Raw genomic sequence first — 15,877 nt, 5'->3', positions numbered from 1 at the left:
TTTTCTTCGTCATAGTTTAAACGAGTAATTCTACTCTGCCTACTTAATAGTATAAAACCATAACCATAGGCACAACCCATCCATAGCTAACTCTAATTTGCTTTCTTTCCTTTGATCACCTTTCATCATCTTTTATTCTTGCTCTTTCTTTGTTTGTCATAAACTTTCTTTTCTTTTTGATCATTTTGCTAGCTATAATCTTGGTTAGACTATCCATGATGGCCTTTTTATGTGGAGGTGGCTTTCACAAGACAGAAAGGACGAAGAAAAAGAGTGTGCAATTAGGGGGTAAAAAGCCAGTGGAAAGGCTAGAGAGTAGCATAAGTAGTAAAGCTCTGTTGATGGTAAAAATGATATCTTGGAGGAAAAAAGTGGAACATGGTGATGATGATCAAGAAAATTGGGAAGATGAAGATGCACTGTGGAAGAGAACTATTATTAAAGGAGAAAAGTGTCGTCCTTTGGATTTTTCAGGAACGATTTCTTATGATACTGATGGGAATCTTGTTCTAGACTGATCAATCCTTCAGTACTTCTGCCTTCTTTTTATTCTGTTTCTTTTTTTTTTTTTTTTTTTTTCCCTTTGGGTGGTGAGTGTGAATACTGGGATTTCTATGTTAACCAAGATTTCCAGATGAACGGGGTAGGGTATTAGTATATCTTATACATAATTTAGATGTGAAAAATTGTCCTTTGCCCCTATCGGAAATAGGATTGACTACCGATTCCGAAGGAACTGGAGTTACATCTCTTTTCCATTCAAGAGTTCTTATGCGTTTCCACATGATTGTTCTAACAGTCACTTTGTGTTCTTATGGTTGATGGTTGTAATTCTATTAGGATTTAAGTTTTATAAACTGATGCAAACAAAGGGAAGGAAGTGAAGAAAAAAAGTACTTACTCAAATTGGGGCAGAGGGTTAATTAGAGGAAACAGAATAATACAGTTTACTATATTCTTAAAGCTTACAGTTGCAGAGCAATTTCGTAAATTTCGGTATTTTTCATCAAATTCAGTTCCAATTGATGTATAAATAAGATGCCTGTGTCCTGGAAATATAAGCATAACAGGGGGCTTCAAAGTCCTGCTCCTGAAAAAAACTTATCGAATAAGCTTAGTTGCCTGAATAGGCACGAACCAAAGAAAGCAGGACCAAAACTATTTATCTTGTTAGAGACTCAGATCAGTGAAATATCATTACACAGTACTACAGTTTGTTAATGCTTTCATCTAGGGGTCATGCATAAATGCACGTATCACTAAACATTGAAGCGTCTGATGTGACTATGAATAAACAAATTATTGATAAAAAGCCTTGTTATTTCTATAGCTAGTGCATCTGTGATTCTATTACTAGTAGTTTGAATTCTTTTCATAATAATCTCTGGTAATTCCAGTTATTTCATCAGAACACAGTTGTGATGAGTCAAACTCAATTTCAAAAGTTAGTCATATTGGACAATTGGAGTGTGAATAACATAACATGTGAGCTAGCCATGAAAGAAGAATTGCCCTAACACTATATCGAAAGCTCACAACCCATTCCCTCAATCGATGTGAGACTTGAATATAAAGTTTTGGTATTATTGTTTTGGATGAAACCGAAAAAGTTGGTTATTTTCTTCATCTTATTGAAAAATATCCAGAAATAAGTGACAAAATAGGAAAATCCCTACTTGTTTCATCTGATGGGGATAGGTTGGCCACTTTTGGCCCAGTCAAGCAAACAATCGTTAGTGCCTCACTACCTTTGTGCCCCCAAAATCTTATCTTCTAATTCATCTCTTCCTTTACTATCTCAACTTCACTTTAATTTCGGTCTTGACCTTAACACAATGCACAAAGTTCCTATCAAAATTTAAAACTCTCCTCTAATTTTCTAGTGGTATTTGGTTAAAAAAGAATTTCAGAAAAATTGAAAAACTTTTTTGAAAGAACAAGCACCAGCTAAAAATCAAACGTTCTAAACTCGGACAATACCAACCTTTTCTCTTTTATTATAATCAGTCTTAAGAAAGTTATTCACTATGTCCTAAGTTGTTTGTTGCTATAGTTTAATTGAACATGGAATTCTTTATAAAAATAAAAATAAAAGAACTTTTTGACACAGAATAGATATGAATAAAAAGTGACCTTTACCAAATATGGTTTGTCTTGGCATACAGTGGATTCTAACAAATTATGTTAATGGCAAAACCCAAAACAAAATTAACTGGTATTTTTTAAATATAAAAAACTATCTTTTTCTTAAACAAACAAAAGAATTAATGGTAACAAATAAATTGGAAAACCAAAATAGAAGTGGTACGTATGAGGGCTATATCCACTACTAAGATTCTGAGAACATAGTCGTCATCTTTGACGAATGGTCTCAAATGATCCCAATCCTCAGCCCTCAACCAAACCATCAAACTCAGACAATCTTATTTTCCTAATTTACACTTAATCCTCTTGTTAAAAGAGAAAAAGAACGTTCAAAACAAAAGACAAAACGAAAAAAGTTAACAAGAAGATCAATATATAACAACACTACCAGAAAATAAACAGATTGTTATGTAAAACAAAAATAGAAAAGCAAGCAGAAAGTCCTGTAAAACTATATGCAATTCTTTGAACTAAATTCTTAACCCTATCATCTGTACTTCACAAGTCACAACCAAACATAAAGAAAAAAGTTAAAGAACCTTAAACCAAGCAAAAACTAGCTGACATAACTGGAATTGGGCATACAAAGATCCATAATTTTCTCAGCAGCTTCTCTTTCATCTCTGCTTTCTTCAATCAGCTTCAACACTACATCTCTTGGCAGCTTCATCTTCAGCTGAACAGCAGCTCCATTATTCGTCTTCGAAATCGCCATATCAGAAGCCGATCTTCTGCTCAACATAAGGCACTCTAGCCGATCCTTTGCACTCATCTGAACAGCAGATTTCACCCTTCTTGTAACCTTACTAGCAATCTCCTCTTTAGGAAACAAAGGCAATTCAACAAGGAAATATATTTTGTTTGGCTTCAATTCTTGTTGTGGCTCTAATGGTTTAGCTCTAATTCCAAATTTCTTCACTTGGTCTGGTTCCAATAAAACATGACCTGGGTAGTCTTTAACTACGTCCGACGTTGTTATTGGGGTGTTGAGTTTCAAGATTTCGCCGTTAATCTTCATCACCTTTGTTTTCTTCTTGTTTCCTCCTATGTTGTTCCCCATTGTTTCGCTTTTTTCCTAAGAGAATCTTGATTCTTTTCGTATTATGGTTCCTCCACTTATATTTTGGTAGTATATAATTATATGGACAAGGAACTAACTTTTTTGTTAGTGCGTGTGCGTGTGAATTTGTGGAAATGTACTGGAAAAGGTTTTATTTAATGGCTGATGTAGTGTAAAGTTAACAGGTTAAACTGAAATCAATATATATCAAAATTTTAGAAACAGTCACTGATAAGAATTTAAAGGTTGAATATTGGACTAAAAATTTCTCCCAACATATTCAAGGGTGTTTAGTATTTTAAAATAGATGTATAAAAAGTAATATTAAACTTACATATACAATGTAATTCCGGCAAAAGATGTTCAATTGTTCACCTCTTAAATTTAATTCATCAAATATAAATCTGGACCCGCTGTGGATTATTTTATGTTTCCACTAAAACCATGATACGACTTTTGTATAATACTAAAAGTGCTTTCACAAGTATTGTACTATGTGTGTGATGATTGTACCTTATTATGGCAAGATTAATTTGAAGACGAAGTGGAAAGGGGGTTATTCAATTCTATTACGACAAAATTCTATCTGGATCTGAATAGAAAGCAACAAACGAAATGAAAGAATTAGCCGACTTTTGTTTTAAAATATTCACATTGGAGTAGCAGTGGGGAGTTGGGCTTTCTTGGGTTTGCGATAATCTAAGGCTGGTGGGATTATATTTATTGGCGTGGTCTGGATAAGAAGGCATGGGTATGGGGGGATAAAATATCAAATATATGGAATTTAAGTCTAAGTTAGTTACTTGTAAAATTGGCAACTGTATATTAGCAAACGTTATATTGTGGGAAAAAAAAATTAGCAAACGTTAGTTGATAACTTAAAACATAATAGAAGTAAATAACATCTTATACTAACATGTTAAATTGTTTGTTTACATGACTTAAATATAAACGGCACAAAGTCCCAACCAAATTGCTATCTGGATGTTGACAGCAAAGCGTTTCCATATTCAAAGTCATAATCCTCCTTTTTGTGTGTTGATTAAGGAAATGTTTGCTTCTGTCACAAAGAATTCAAAATTTTAGTATGTTGTGTTTTCATAGAAAAGGTCGAAGGAGGATAAGATCTTTCGGTTAGACTTGCAATTGCTATTTAAATGAAAGTATTACTTGATGTTAGTTATAAGGTGAGGCCAAAAGAGAAAAAGGCAAATAAACCTCTCACAATTACTGCATCCAGGTGGAAGAGTTTCCACCTGGCTTTTGACCTTGGATTATGATGGATAACAAAAAAGTGGTGGCTTAAGACTCAGAAATTCCGCTAAAAATGTTTCAAAAAGTAATTTTTGAACTATATACTCACAGTAAATTTTTGGAGAATGGTGTTCAAGCGACCGCTCTTCATAATATGAGGCTTTGCCATTGGTTACCTTCTCTTTTAGAAATGTCCGCACGCAAAAAAAAAAAAAAAAATTGCTGTAACCTCGGTAAAATTATAGCTGGACAGAAAAGAACCACATTTCTTTTCAACAATTATACCTAGTTTTGGAACTTTGACTCCGATAAGCTCTTTAAATAAGGCCAATGGCCATGTTCAACTCCACTTTATTAATCTTTGAAAAAAGAGTTAATACGATCTTAGTCTACAGATATATGCTGACGTTTGTGGTGATGTTAGGAAATTCTTATATGCTTTAGAGTATTCAAGATCAGAATGAGCTTGGCCAGAAAATGTGACGCTCATTGAAAACATTTAAGTCCTTTTCACTGAAGCCTAGCTAATGCTTCTTATTTTATGTTATTATCTTTTTCTATGATATTACTTGTTAGTGTTTAAATGAGCTTGCGCGCATCTCAATTAATTTTATGAAGTACCTCCTATTTTGATATGTTAACTAAAGACTCAAAAGCGCTCTGTCATGTCACAACGAGTGAGTTTATACATGCAACAAATTTGGGATTCTTAAGTTCGAACATGCCTTCTAAATATCAGAAAACTAACTTTTCAGTTTCAAATTAAGTGATTATGGATTGATTAGAATATCCTAGGCATATTCGAAATCCACATTTTATTCATGTCATGATTAATAAAAATAAGTTTCTTTTGTTAGATTAATTTGATAATTAAACAAATAAGAGAGCTAACAAACAGATAACATAATTTTGAGTTTAACTTAATTAAATTATGAGTTAGCCAAATTAACTCGCTTGCTTTTTTCTTCATCAACCCGCTTATATTAATCCAAACAAATTTTAAGTTGAGTTATAGTTTAATCCATTTACTAATTCAACTCGTTTTAATCCGCAATTACCTCATAACCTCAACCTGCACTTACTTTGTACTGCTTCGGTTGCAGTAATTCGCATAAGCCGCTGCTTTCCATTTGTCACCATCAATTTGCAACGACCACCAACGAAAAATTATGAATTATTGATCCTCTTCGCAATTGTAACGCACAAGACTTAAGTACTAAACCAACCACCTCATTGATGAAATCTTAATCTAACACGTACATTACCCAACTTAGTTAATTACTTGATAAACCATCACACTTCGAATGCAGATTTATTAACATCTCTAGCTAAACTCAGCTAGTACTCAAAACAAATATTTAGGTATGACCATTTGTTGTTTATTTCTGTTTTCGACCCGGCAAATTAAGATTGCCACAGGTACATTTTTTTTCCTTCCAATCCCAACTAAAGCTGGACAGGGTAAGTGATGCTAATATGTCTTCAGTTGTGTCATTGTCACCCGTAACAACTTCTAATCAAACCAGCACCCATGACTGAGGACATTGGTAAGGAGAAAGGGCTCGAACATCTAGACTTATATGCTATATTGGTTGCCCATGACAACCCAACATTCCAAAAAAACAACATGCACACTCACATTATCTAGATCAAAAAATAAATCGGAAAGCTGAGCTAATTTCTCAAACAGATGTCCATGAATGGATAGAAGAGCATCTATGTATGTAATATACGTTGTTGAATATTGCAGTAGTAAGGTATTATGTATACAGTTGTCGACTGTTTGTCAATGAGGGCATGGAGCTGGATTATGACGTCTTCTTCCTCTATGCTAAGTTTCTGCACTTTTATGTCTACGCTTAAGTAGTTTATACACCTTAATTGGCAAAGTTTTCCATCATGATGTAAACCTAATTTGGCTGAGAAAAACTTAACTTTCCAACCCAGGAGATAAGGGGAAGCTGAAATACCCTTTATCCATATAATTAACTTAATCATTGATTAATGGAATCGAAAATCTCTTTAAATCCTCAAGATGCCTTAACTAAAATGAATACCCTAAGCACAACGATAAATAGGTTGAAAGACGTGGTTGTTCTCTGCTTTAAAGTGGGACAGAATCTGGTTAAGCGTTATGTGTTTCCCACATTGTATGTAGATGATACACTGCTCTTCTGTGAAGCAGAGAAGGATTGGTTGAAACTTCTCAAAGTAATGTTAATAGCTTTCAAATTTTGAAGAGTTCCAGGATTACATGTAATTTGGCAGATAACAGCTTGTTTGCTGTGGGAACTTTACTAACATTCAGCAGCTGGAATCCTAGCATGTAAGGCATAATACCTAAATTAAGGCTAGGACTGCTATTAGGAGCAAAACATAAAAGCACAACTATAACGAATATAAAGTGGTGGAATTGTTTTTGAAAGAAGGCTAGATTACATGGAAAAGGCAGTACTATCCTCTGAAGGCAGGCTGGCCTTGATAAACAGTGTGTTAGTGCCATTCCAAACCACTATCTCTTAGTACTTGAATTACCAGCATACGAAGTAAACAATAAGTTAGTAGGATTAAGAGGCTCTGTCGGAAATGGACAGCGGGAGGAGGGAATACAATTCATCTTACAGCATGGAAACTAAGGCAAGATAGGAAGAAGGTATTTGGGCACCACAAAACTGAGACGCCAGATAAGAAGCTGTCTCAGCAAGTTGCCATGGAATTTTGCAATACCAAATTGAAGTTGTGCAGAACAGTCAACAACAGGATAAAGGGACTGCTCCCCAACAATCTTATCCTATTGAATGAGACTATTGAAACAAGAATAGGAAAGGGTGAGGAGGAGGATTAGTTAACCACCTTATTACATTGTAACATTGCCAGACGAAGTTTAAATTCGTTGCCTAGCATGTAGGACATGCCCCGAATTGTTGTGGGTGTTTATGGAGAAGCCACCACTAACATCCTTAGCAGTTATTCATATTAACAACAACTAGTAATAAAGAACCTTATTTTTTGCTAGTCTTGCATTTAAATGTGATGACACAGAACCACTTCCTTAACCATGCAGAGAATATTGAAATATCAACTCACATGTGCTGCACTTCAATGTACTCCTATAGAAACCCATCTCCAAGGGGTTTACCCCGTGTGCGGACCTTCATGACTGTAAATTACTTGCAAGCCTGCTAAGCATACCCTAAATTCCTGAAAGAAAAACATGCCAACTACAGCTTTCATCTAAGTTGTCATTACATTTCAATCTTTAAGCATCATATCTGCAATTCTACATTCAAAGACATGTGTTGTTACCTATCGGTCATCACATAACTGAAAGTGCTTTAGTTGTGACAAACTGCAGAAATTGCATAAAAGGGAAGCAACACATATAAAGAGCATTTCATTTATTCAGGAAAAATCAACAATGCTTGAAGAGCATTCATTTATTCAGGAAAAGATCTCCATCAATTTTTTACAAGAAGGCACCAAATACATAAATTTACCGAGTATAACATCTATTTCAGACTTTAGAATAGAAAGGAGCTAATTACAGTCTACAAAAACTCAGAAGGTGAAGCAGCATCTGGCTTCCCACTATCACTCAAGCCCCCGGGGTGCTGCAAGTTCTGCAAAACTTGGGCTGACAACGTCCCCAAACCACCCCCTAATCCATCATTCGCTGAGCCAAAAAATTGACAGATCAACCGAGCCATAATCCCAAGCAAATTAGCTTGGTTCTGGCAAGCATCAGCATGCATTTGCATCATTTGCTTTTCATGCTCAATCTGCATATTCACTAAACGCTCCCTCCACTCCATTTCTTCCTCCTCCCATTTCTCCTCCATCTTCATTCTTTGCCTCCTCTCCTCATCAAATTCCCTTTCTAACCTCAACCTTTTCTCACATTCCCTCTTTGCCCACATCATTTGTCTTTCTTCCAACATCAACCCCTTCATCTCTATCTCCTCATCACCTCTTCTTTCCGTTTTTTTCGATCTTTCTTCTGTATCCAACATACCCTTTTCCCTACTCCACTCTCTTTCCCTCCTCTTCTCTTCCCTTCTCATCAAAACATCTCTCAACTCCAAAACTTGCCCACCAACCATCCTAATCCTTTTACCACAATACCCTTTCCTCATTAAAACACTATCCTCAACTTCCTCTCCATCCCCGCTATCATCTTCCTCACTATCAATCCCAAATCCCAAACCCAAAACCCCATCATCATCACCATAAAGGCCAATCATTTCATTATTAGGGGAACTCTCTTTAACATCCAATTCAACATCACCAAACACTTCCTTATACTTCAAGAAGTTCTCCCAATGGTTCTCCCCATCTTTCCAGTTGAACTCATTATTTGAAATTCTGATTTTCTGTTTCACACCCAGATACTGATGACGCATGTTTTGAACTTTAATGGACACGTCACGCCAAGACCATTTGAAGGGGTAGTGAAGTGGGTCTTGTAAGTGATGTACAGTGTTGACATGGTCAGCTATGGGTTTGAATTTTCTCTCTCTGGTTTTGAGCTTGGATAAAGTGCCTGAGTTGAGGAGGTCTGAGTATTTAGTGAGGAGAGTTAGTTCTTCAAGTTCAGACCATTTCTTGCGCTTCATCTTATTGATTGATCAACTGTGTGTGAGGGGATGATTCGGGTTGGGAGTTAGGGTTACGCTTAGATTCGGGTCACTTTGATGGAGAAGATCGCGGAGGTATGTCCCTAGATTCGAGGAAGGCTAACACTTTTCACTTTTGGGTCGTTTCGTATCCTGGTATGTAAAATTTTGCTTTATTTACATCTCTAGTAATAGTACTGTATTTAATATTTTTGTATAATTAATACATACGAGTAAATAACTAAGTAGGTGTTTGGCCATGAAAATCAAATATTTTAGTTTATTTGGTATTTTGAAGTTGGAGTTGTGTTTGGTTATAGTTTTGCAAAAAAAAAAATTAGTTATTTGAATGTATTGAAAGTGAAAACAAGTGTTTTTGGTGTTTTTCAAATTCCAAATACAACTTCATGTTGTATTTGGAATTTTCATGGCCAAATGTTGATTTCCAAATAAAGTAAAAACGTTTCCTGAGAAAAAGTGAAAAATTCTTATGGCCAAACGGGCCCTTCTATATAATTAATTCCTTCATAATTAGCACCCACATTATAATCTGCAAGACTCTAATTAACAACCAAACAATCCCTTGAAATACGTTACCTCATTTAATTATAGGGTTAATCACATTTTTTATCCTTCAATTATGGATAAATTCTAATTTTAGTCCTCGTGTTATCTGGCTAGGCATATTTAACTTTTAATTGCTTGAAATGTATATTTTTGATCACTTTGTTTATGAAAATTCACAATTTTTCAAAATGATTAACCATTCTCCACTGTCTAATTACATATGTGTTGTGTTAAACTTATACTGATACTTCATATTTTAGGGTAATATACTTCTAAAAGTATTTAAAATATAAATACCTCTTACATAAATGGTCTAAAATCATACATCATATTTTAGGGTAATATACTTCTAAAAGTATTTAAAATATACATATCTCTTACATAAATGGTCTAAAATCATACATCTTAATTAGGTGAAGGTTAAATGTGTTGAATCACATATCATAAGGACCAAAATCAGAATTTATCAATAACTGAGGGATCAAAAATACTATTTTGTATCAGCCTTACTGGGTAGACATGTATAATTTAAAAAGGTGATATATTTTAAATGGTTAAAGTATTCATGTAATAGACACTTTAAAACATGTGTTGACACTACTACTAACAGGCCTCAAGCCAATTGTCACTCTTTTCCAAAATCTTTCTGGAATTTTTTATGATCGTTGAGTATCAAAAACAAGTATAAACATCTATATTTATACGCTCCCTCCGTCCCATAATAAGTATCACCTTAGCCGAAAACACGCATATTAAGAAGCCAATAATGCAATGTGGAGTTTATCAAATTACCCATATATAATAAAAATAAATTACTTTTATCTTTTGATTAGAGCATGCACAAGAAGTAAACCTTTTGATATTGGGAATCCAACAATACTAAATTACTATGTGGCTTTTTCAATCATCATTTAGATGTTACTTTATTGTCTAAGGGTAGAATTGGAAAAAACTAGTCGATTTATGTCTTGGTTTCATAAGGTGACACTTATTACGAGACAAAAAAATTTGGCTAAGGTGACACTCATCATGAGACGAGGGAGTATAATATAAAGCAAGGCACATACAAGGTGATGTGGCACCTCTCTTTGGCCAAGGATTCTATTTATCTTTTTTCTCCTTTTTTTATGACCTTTCTATATATTTTTCCCCATTTGTGTGCTATGTTAAAAATCCAAAAGCCACTCATTTAAATCTCTTAATTATGTTAAATGTGTTATGCGAAAAAACTGAAAAATCCCTCCTTTAATTCTCCTTAAAAGCACATTCAGACATAAGAATAATGGTGTATTCATCTTCATCGGATTGAGCTTTTGGTTTACTTCTCCCGTAGATTCTCAAATGGGGTGTATTCTCCGCATTTTTCTTCTTTTCTAAAAGCTACTCCTACTGTTTTTGTTTCATACAAAATATTATTCCACTGTCTTTTTTCTTTAGGTCCATGGAAAACATGATATGATCACAACACAACATTTGACATGTTAACTAGAATTTTTCCTCCATAACTCATATACATTTTACGTATGGTTGGGTTTATAATTTTCATTTTTCTGTATTCTTCGTCATTCATCATTTTCTTCCCATCTTTATTTATAATAACAATTTCACTCTCTGATTGTAAAAACCTTGCCTATATGGGGTATGCTAACGGGTCTTTGCTTTCATGTCTTGATTGCAGAAGAAGATTCACGAGAGCTTCCCATCAAATACAAGCTTGTTCTCAAAATCCTTAGAACTTGGAGAAGGTATATCGTACGTTCCTCTGTCTAAATTTATGTGACGTTTTCCGATTTTCGAGATTTAAATTATGTAAACTTCGACCGATATTCTAATTTGAACGCATTTCTAGCATATTGACATGAAAAGAATGGCAACTTATAATACTTTTCACAAAGTTTTTGAATATCTAAATTTCAATTTTATAATATTGAGTTGATTTAATCTAATCTAACTTCGCAAAATTAGTCAAATTAACTCTCTATAAGTCAAAACTGTCACATAATTTGAAATGGGAGGAGCATATTTTATCCCTTTTAACTCAAGGTGTTAAGTTGTAACATGTATAGGATTTTCATATAAGGGATATAAGTTTTTGATATATCTTTAGCTGAATCATATTACATAGGTTTTTTTTTTAGTTATTTGCTCAATTAAATAGTTGGTTTTAATTTTCTCTTCTTCTTCTTCTTCTTCTTTTTTTTTTTTTTTTTTTTTTTTTTGCATTTTTACTCATTATTGACATATATCTTGCGTTTTTTTTTTTACTCATTACTTACATATTTATAATAAATTTTAAAAGCTCAAAAGTCATTACTAAATGAGAAAAAATCATTGCTGGAAGTCTAAAAGTCACAAATCACTAGCAAAAACCACAATTGTCACCAATCCTCAAATTGTCACTCATTTGTGATTATATCAGGAGAAACACATGCTTTTTACTGATACTGATTTTCTTTCGCTTGACGAGTCACCATTTATTTAGTTAAACGATAATGGGTATGTTGTATTAGGGGCGGAGCCACACCTATTCAAGGGTGGTCATATGAACACCCTTCGTCGGAAAAAATTGTCGGATGCCTATATTAAATATAGAACTTTGTGGATATATACTAGTAATGAACAACCTTGACATAGAAAAGAAGGATAACCCAGCGGCTAAGGGTGTGCAAACTCTCGCTGAGGACGCGAGTTTGAATCCCGGCTGTGGCACAACTTTTTTTATTTTTGCATTAGAGAAACTAGTCTCTTTTCACTGAACGAGACAAGCCATAACATTTAAAAAGTGTTTGACTTTTTCTTTTAAAATTAAAAAATAGCTACTCATTAAACTTTTATCTTCTAACAGAAGCCAACTTTTTTTTTTATCTTAAAATAGTCAAAATTTTATCTTCTAACAAAAGCACCTTTTTTCCTCATAAACTAAAAACCCCTTTGCTTCTCTTTCCCGCCATCGCTCGCCCCTTCTCCTTCTCTTACTCCATCAAAAAACCACCCGCACCACCGACCACCGCTAGTCCGCTATCAACTATCACCGCAAGGTCCGTAACCATAACGCCAGTTAATATATGTAAGTAAATAACATCATTGAGAGCATGGAAATTTTGTTGTACTTTTGTCTCTTCAAATGTCTAATATCAACTTCAAGTGACAGAGATGGGAGGATGAGAGTAAGTGCAAACACATGAAAAGGAATTGTACTCAAGTATGTATGCTGGGCTAGGGGGTTAGTAACGACTTGTTAGTTGCCAAATTCCATCGGATTTCTTACATTCATTTTAACCTGAATGATTTTAATTTTTCATTCAAGAGTTGGATTCATCATTTGTGCTTTTTCTTTTTCCCCTTGTTATTTCATAGCAAATTAGGACCTATCTTTTTTATTTCTAGGTGATGGGAAGAAAAATTAGGGATTTTCATATATTGCTACTTTTTCGAGAGATATCTTTTTTTACTTCTAGGTGATGGGCTGATGGCAAGAAAAATTATGTAGTTAGGACCTATCTTTTTGATTTCTAGGTGATGGCAGTTTGCTACTTTATTCCTCCATATTTTGCTACTCTTCCTGTAGAACAGTAGAAGTGTTAGATGTACCAGCTGCAATTTTTGTGTTTTTTTTTAATTTCTTTATATATTCAGCGAGTAATTTGTATGACTGATTTCTAATAAGTGCATTGCATTTGACTGTTATTTCAGTTTGAATGGAGAAATATTTTCAGAAAGTACCCAAAAAAAGTTTGGTGTCTCACTCTTCTCAGAATCAAAATCAACTAGGCCGAGATGAAAATGCCAACCAAACAGAAATACCATCGTCTCACTCTTCTCAGAGACAAGAATTTGATGTAAATGATCTAAAGGCTGACCCGACCGAAAGAACTCCAATTTTGGATTATCATCCAAACATTCGTGACGAGGTAAGGAGGGCATACATTCAAAAAGGTCCTTGCCAACCTAAGGATCATGAGTTTCCTAAAACTGATATTTCTGGAATACCACGTCGTTTTATTTCTAAATGGTTTGATGAATTTCCTGATTGGTTGGAATATAGTACAAGTGCAGATGCAGCTTATTGTTTTCCTTGTTATTTGTTTCAAGGTGGTGGTAATGTATTTTCGACTAAAGGGTTTAAAAATTGGTACAGAAAGGATAGCTTGCTAACGCACGTTGGTCCACCAAATAGTGTTCATAATCAATCAAAAAGAATGTGTGAAGATCTAATGCGAGAAGAACAATCGATTCAGGCTGCATTTTAAAAGTTGGATGATAAGGTAAGCATGAATATTGGGTTCGCTTAAATGCTTAAATCGATGTGGTACGACTTCTCTTGAATCAAGGTTTGGCACTTCGCGGTCATGATGGGAGTGAATCGTCATTGAACACAGGTAATTTTCTTGAAGTTCTTTCATGGTACGCGGATAAATGTGATCAAATTCAACCTTATGTGTTAGGAAAAGCTCCAAAAAATAATAAAATGACTTCTCATGATATCCAGAAAGATATTGTGAGTGCTTGTAAGATTGAAACAATTAAGGCTATAATAGAGGACTTAAATGGTGACTACTTTGCTCTATTGGTTGATGAATCTAGAGATGTGTCACGCAAAGAGCAAATGGCTATTTGTTTACGATATGTTGATAAAAGGGGATTTGTGATGGAGGCATTTATTGGACTTGTTCATGTTAAAGATACTAGTGCGTTATCTCTAAAGAAAGCAATTGTGGATGTACTCGCTCACCATTCTTTAACGTTATCTTCTGTACGGGGGCAATGTTATGATGGGGCAAGCAATATGCAAGGTGAGCTAGGTGGTCTTAAAACGTTGATCAAACAAGAAAGTAGATCGGCTCATTCCGTTCATTGTTTTGCTCATCAACTTCAACTAACTCTTGTTGCGGTTTCTAAAAAGTGTGTTCAAGTGGGAGAACTTGTACTCTTGGTTTCAAATGTTTTGAATGTGTTGGGAGCTTCTTTTAAACGTGTGGATGGATTTCGAGAATCTCAAAAACAAAAACTCGTGGAAGCATTAGATATGGGTGAGCTAGAAATGGATAGAGGCCTGAATCAAGAACTTGGCCTTATTAAAGCCGGTGATACTCGTTGGGGATCTCACTACAAGTCGTTTGGAAACTTTATTAGTAACTTTGCCTCTATTGTTGATGTACTTGATGCTCTTGTTGTAAATGCAAGTACTCCGGATGAAAGAGCTAGTGCATCGGGATTTCTTAGAAGTTGTCAAACATTTGAGACTGTTTTCTTGTTGCATTTGATGACTGATGTTTTAGGAATCACATATGATCTTAATGTGTCATTACAGCAAAAGGAACAAGATATTGCAAATGCCATAATTCTTGTTAAGGTTTTCAATCTTGCAAGCTTTAAGAGATAATGAATGGGATCCTCTCTTAGAAAAGCATTCTGGATGGGATTCACTTAAAGAAAAGGTAGAAACTTTTTGTATCAAGCATAAAATTTCATTGCCTAATTATGATGATCCATATGCTAATTCTGGAAGATCACGACGTAAAGTAGTTGATTATACTACTTTGCATCATTACCGTGTGGATTTGTTTTATAAAATTATTGATTGGCAGCTACAAGAACTCAATGAGCGTTTCAATGAGGTGATTAGTGATTTGCTTAATGGAGTAGCTTGCTTGAATCCAATTGATTCATTATCTAGTTTTGACATAAAAAAGATAGTGAGAATGACTGAATTATATCCTGATGACTTTGATGGATTTAGCATGAGGGCCCTTGAGAATCAACTTGCTAATTACATTATTGATGTTTGTGCTATTGACAAAAGGTTCTTCAATTTAGGTGGACTTGGGGAACTTTCAAGAAAGTTAGTTGAGACAAAGAAGCATTTAAACTATTCTCTTGTATTCCTTTTGGTGAAGTTTGCTTTGCTTCTACCAATTGCGACTGCAACAGTTGAAAGAGCTTTTTCAGCGATGAAGTTTATCAAGAATGACTTGCAGAATCGAATGGACGATGAATTCTTAGATGGTTGCATAGTACCTTATGTGGAAAAAAAAGTATTTAAAGATGTTTCTAATGAGTGTATTATAAAAACATTTCAAGGGATGAAGACTCGTCGAGTGCAATTGTAATTTATTAGTTTGTAATAGAATCTTTTGTTGTTGACTTCTTTATGTTAATTTTATTTTGTACAAGTATCTTCCCGACTCCATTCTATTTTTTCATAATCTAACTTGATGTTACAACTCTTTTGTTTTTC

The 15,877-nt window shown here is 34.4% G+C and overlaps 2 protein-coding genes across 2 annotated transcripts; one reads left to right on the top strand and one right to left on the bottom strand.

Annotated features, from left to right (window-relative positions):
- Window positions 1-2,501: 2,501 nt before the first annotated feature.
- Window positions 2,502-3,415, bottom strand: LOC132046699 (uncharacterized protein At1g66480-like). The gene has a single exon (XM_059437419.1). It carries the CDS (start codon window positions 3,203-3,205, stop codon window positions 2,702-2,704), a length of 504 nt encoding a protein of 167 aa, XP_059293402.1. The 5' UTR covers window positions 3,206-3,415; the 3' UTR covers window positions 2,502-2,701.
- Window positions 3,416-13,732: 10,317 nt separating this feature from the next.
- Window positions 13,733-15,749, top strand: LOC132047860 (uncharacterized). Its single transcript, XM_059438839.1, has 2 exons — window positions 13,733-15,004; window positions 15,228-15,749. Exons 1-2 carry the CDS (start codon window positions 14,108-14,110, stop codon window positions 15,747-15,749), a joined length of 1,419 nt encoding a protein of 472 aa, XP_059294822.1. The 5' UTR covers window positions 13,733-14,107.
- Window positions 15,750-15,877: the final 128 nt, after the last annotated feature.

This window comes from Lycium ferocissimum, chromosome 2 (assembly GCF_029784015.1).
Source record: "Lycium ferocissimum isolate CSIRO_LF1 chromosome 2, AGI_CSIRO_Lferr_CH_V1, whole genome shotgun sequence".
In the NCBI taxonomy this organism is placed as follows: Eukaryota; Viridiplantae; Streptophyta; class Magnoliopsida; order Solanales; family Solanaceae; genus Lycium; species Lycium ferocissimum.
This window is presented reverse-complemented; position numbering and strand designations above follow the sequence as displayed.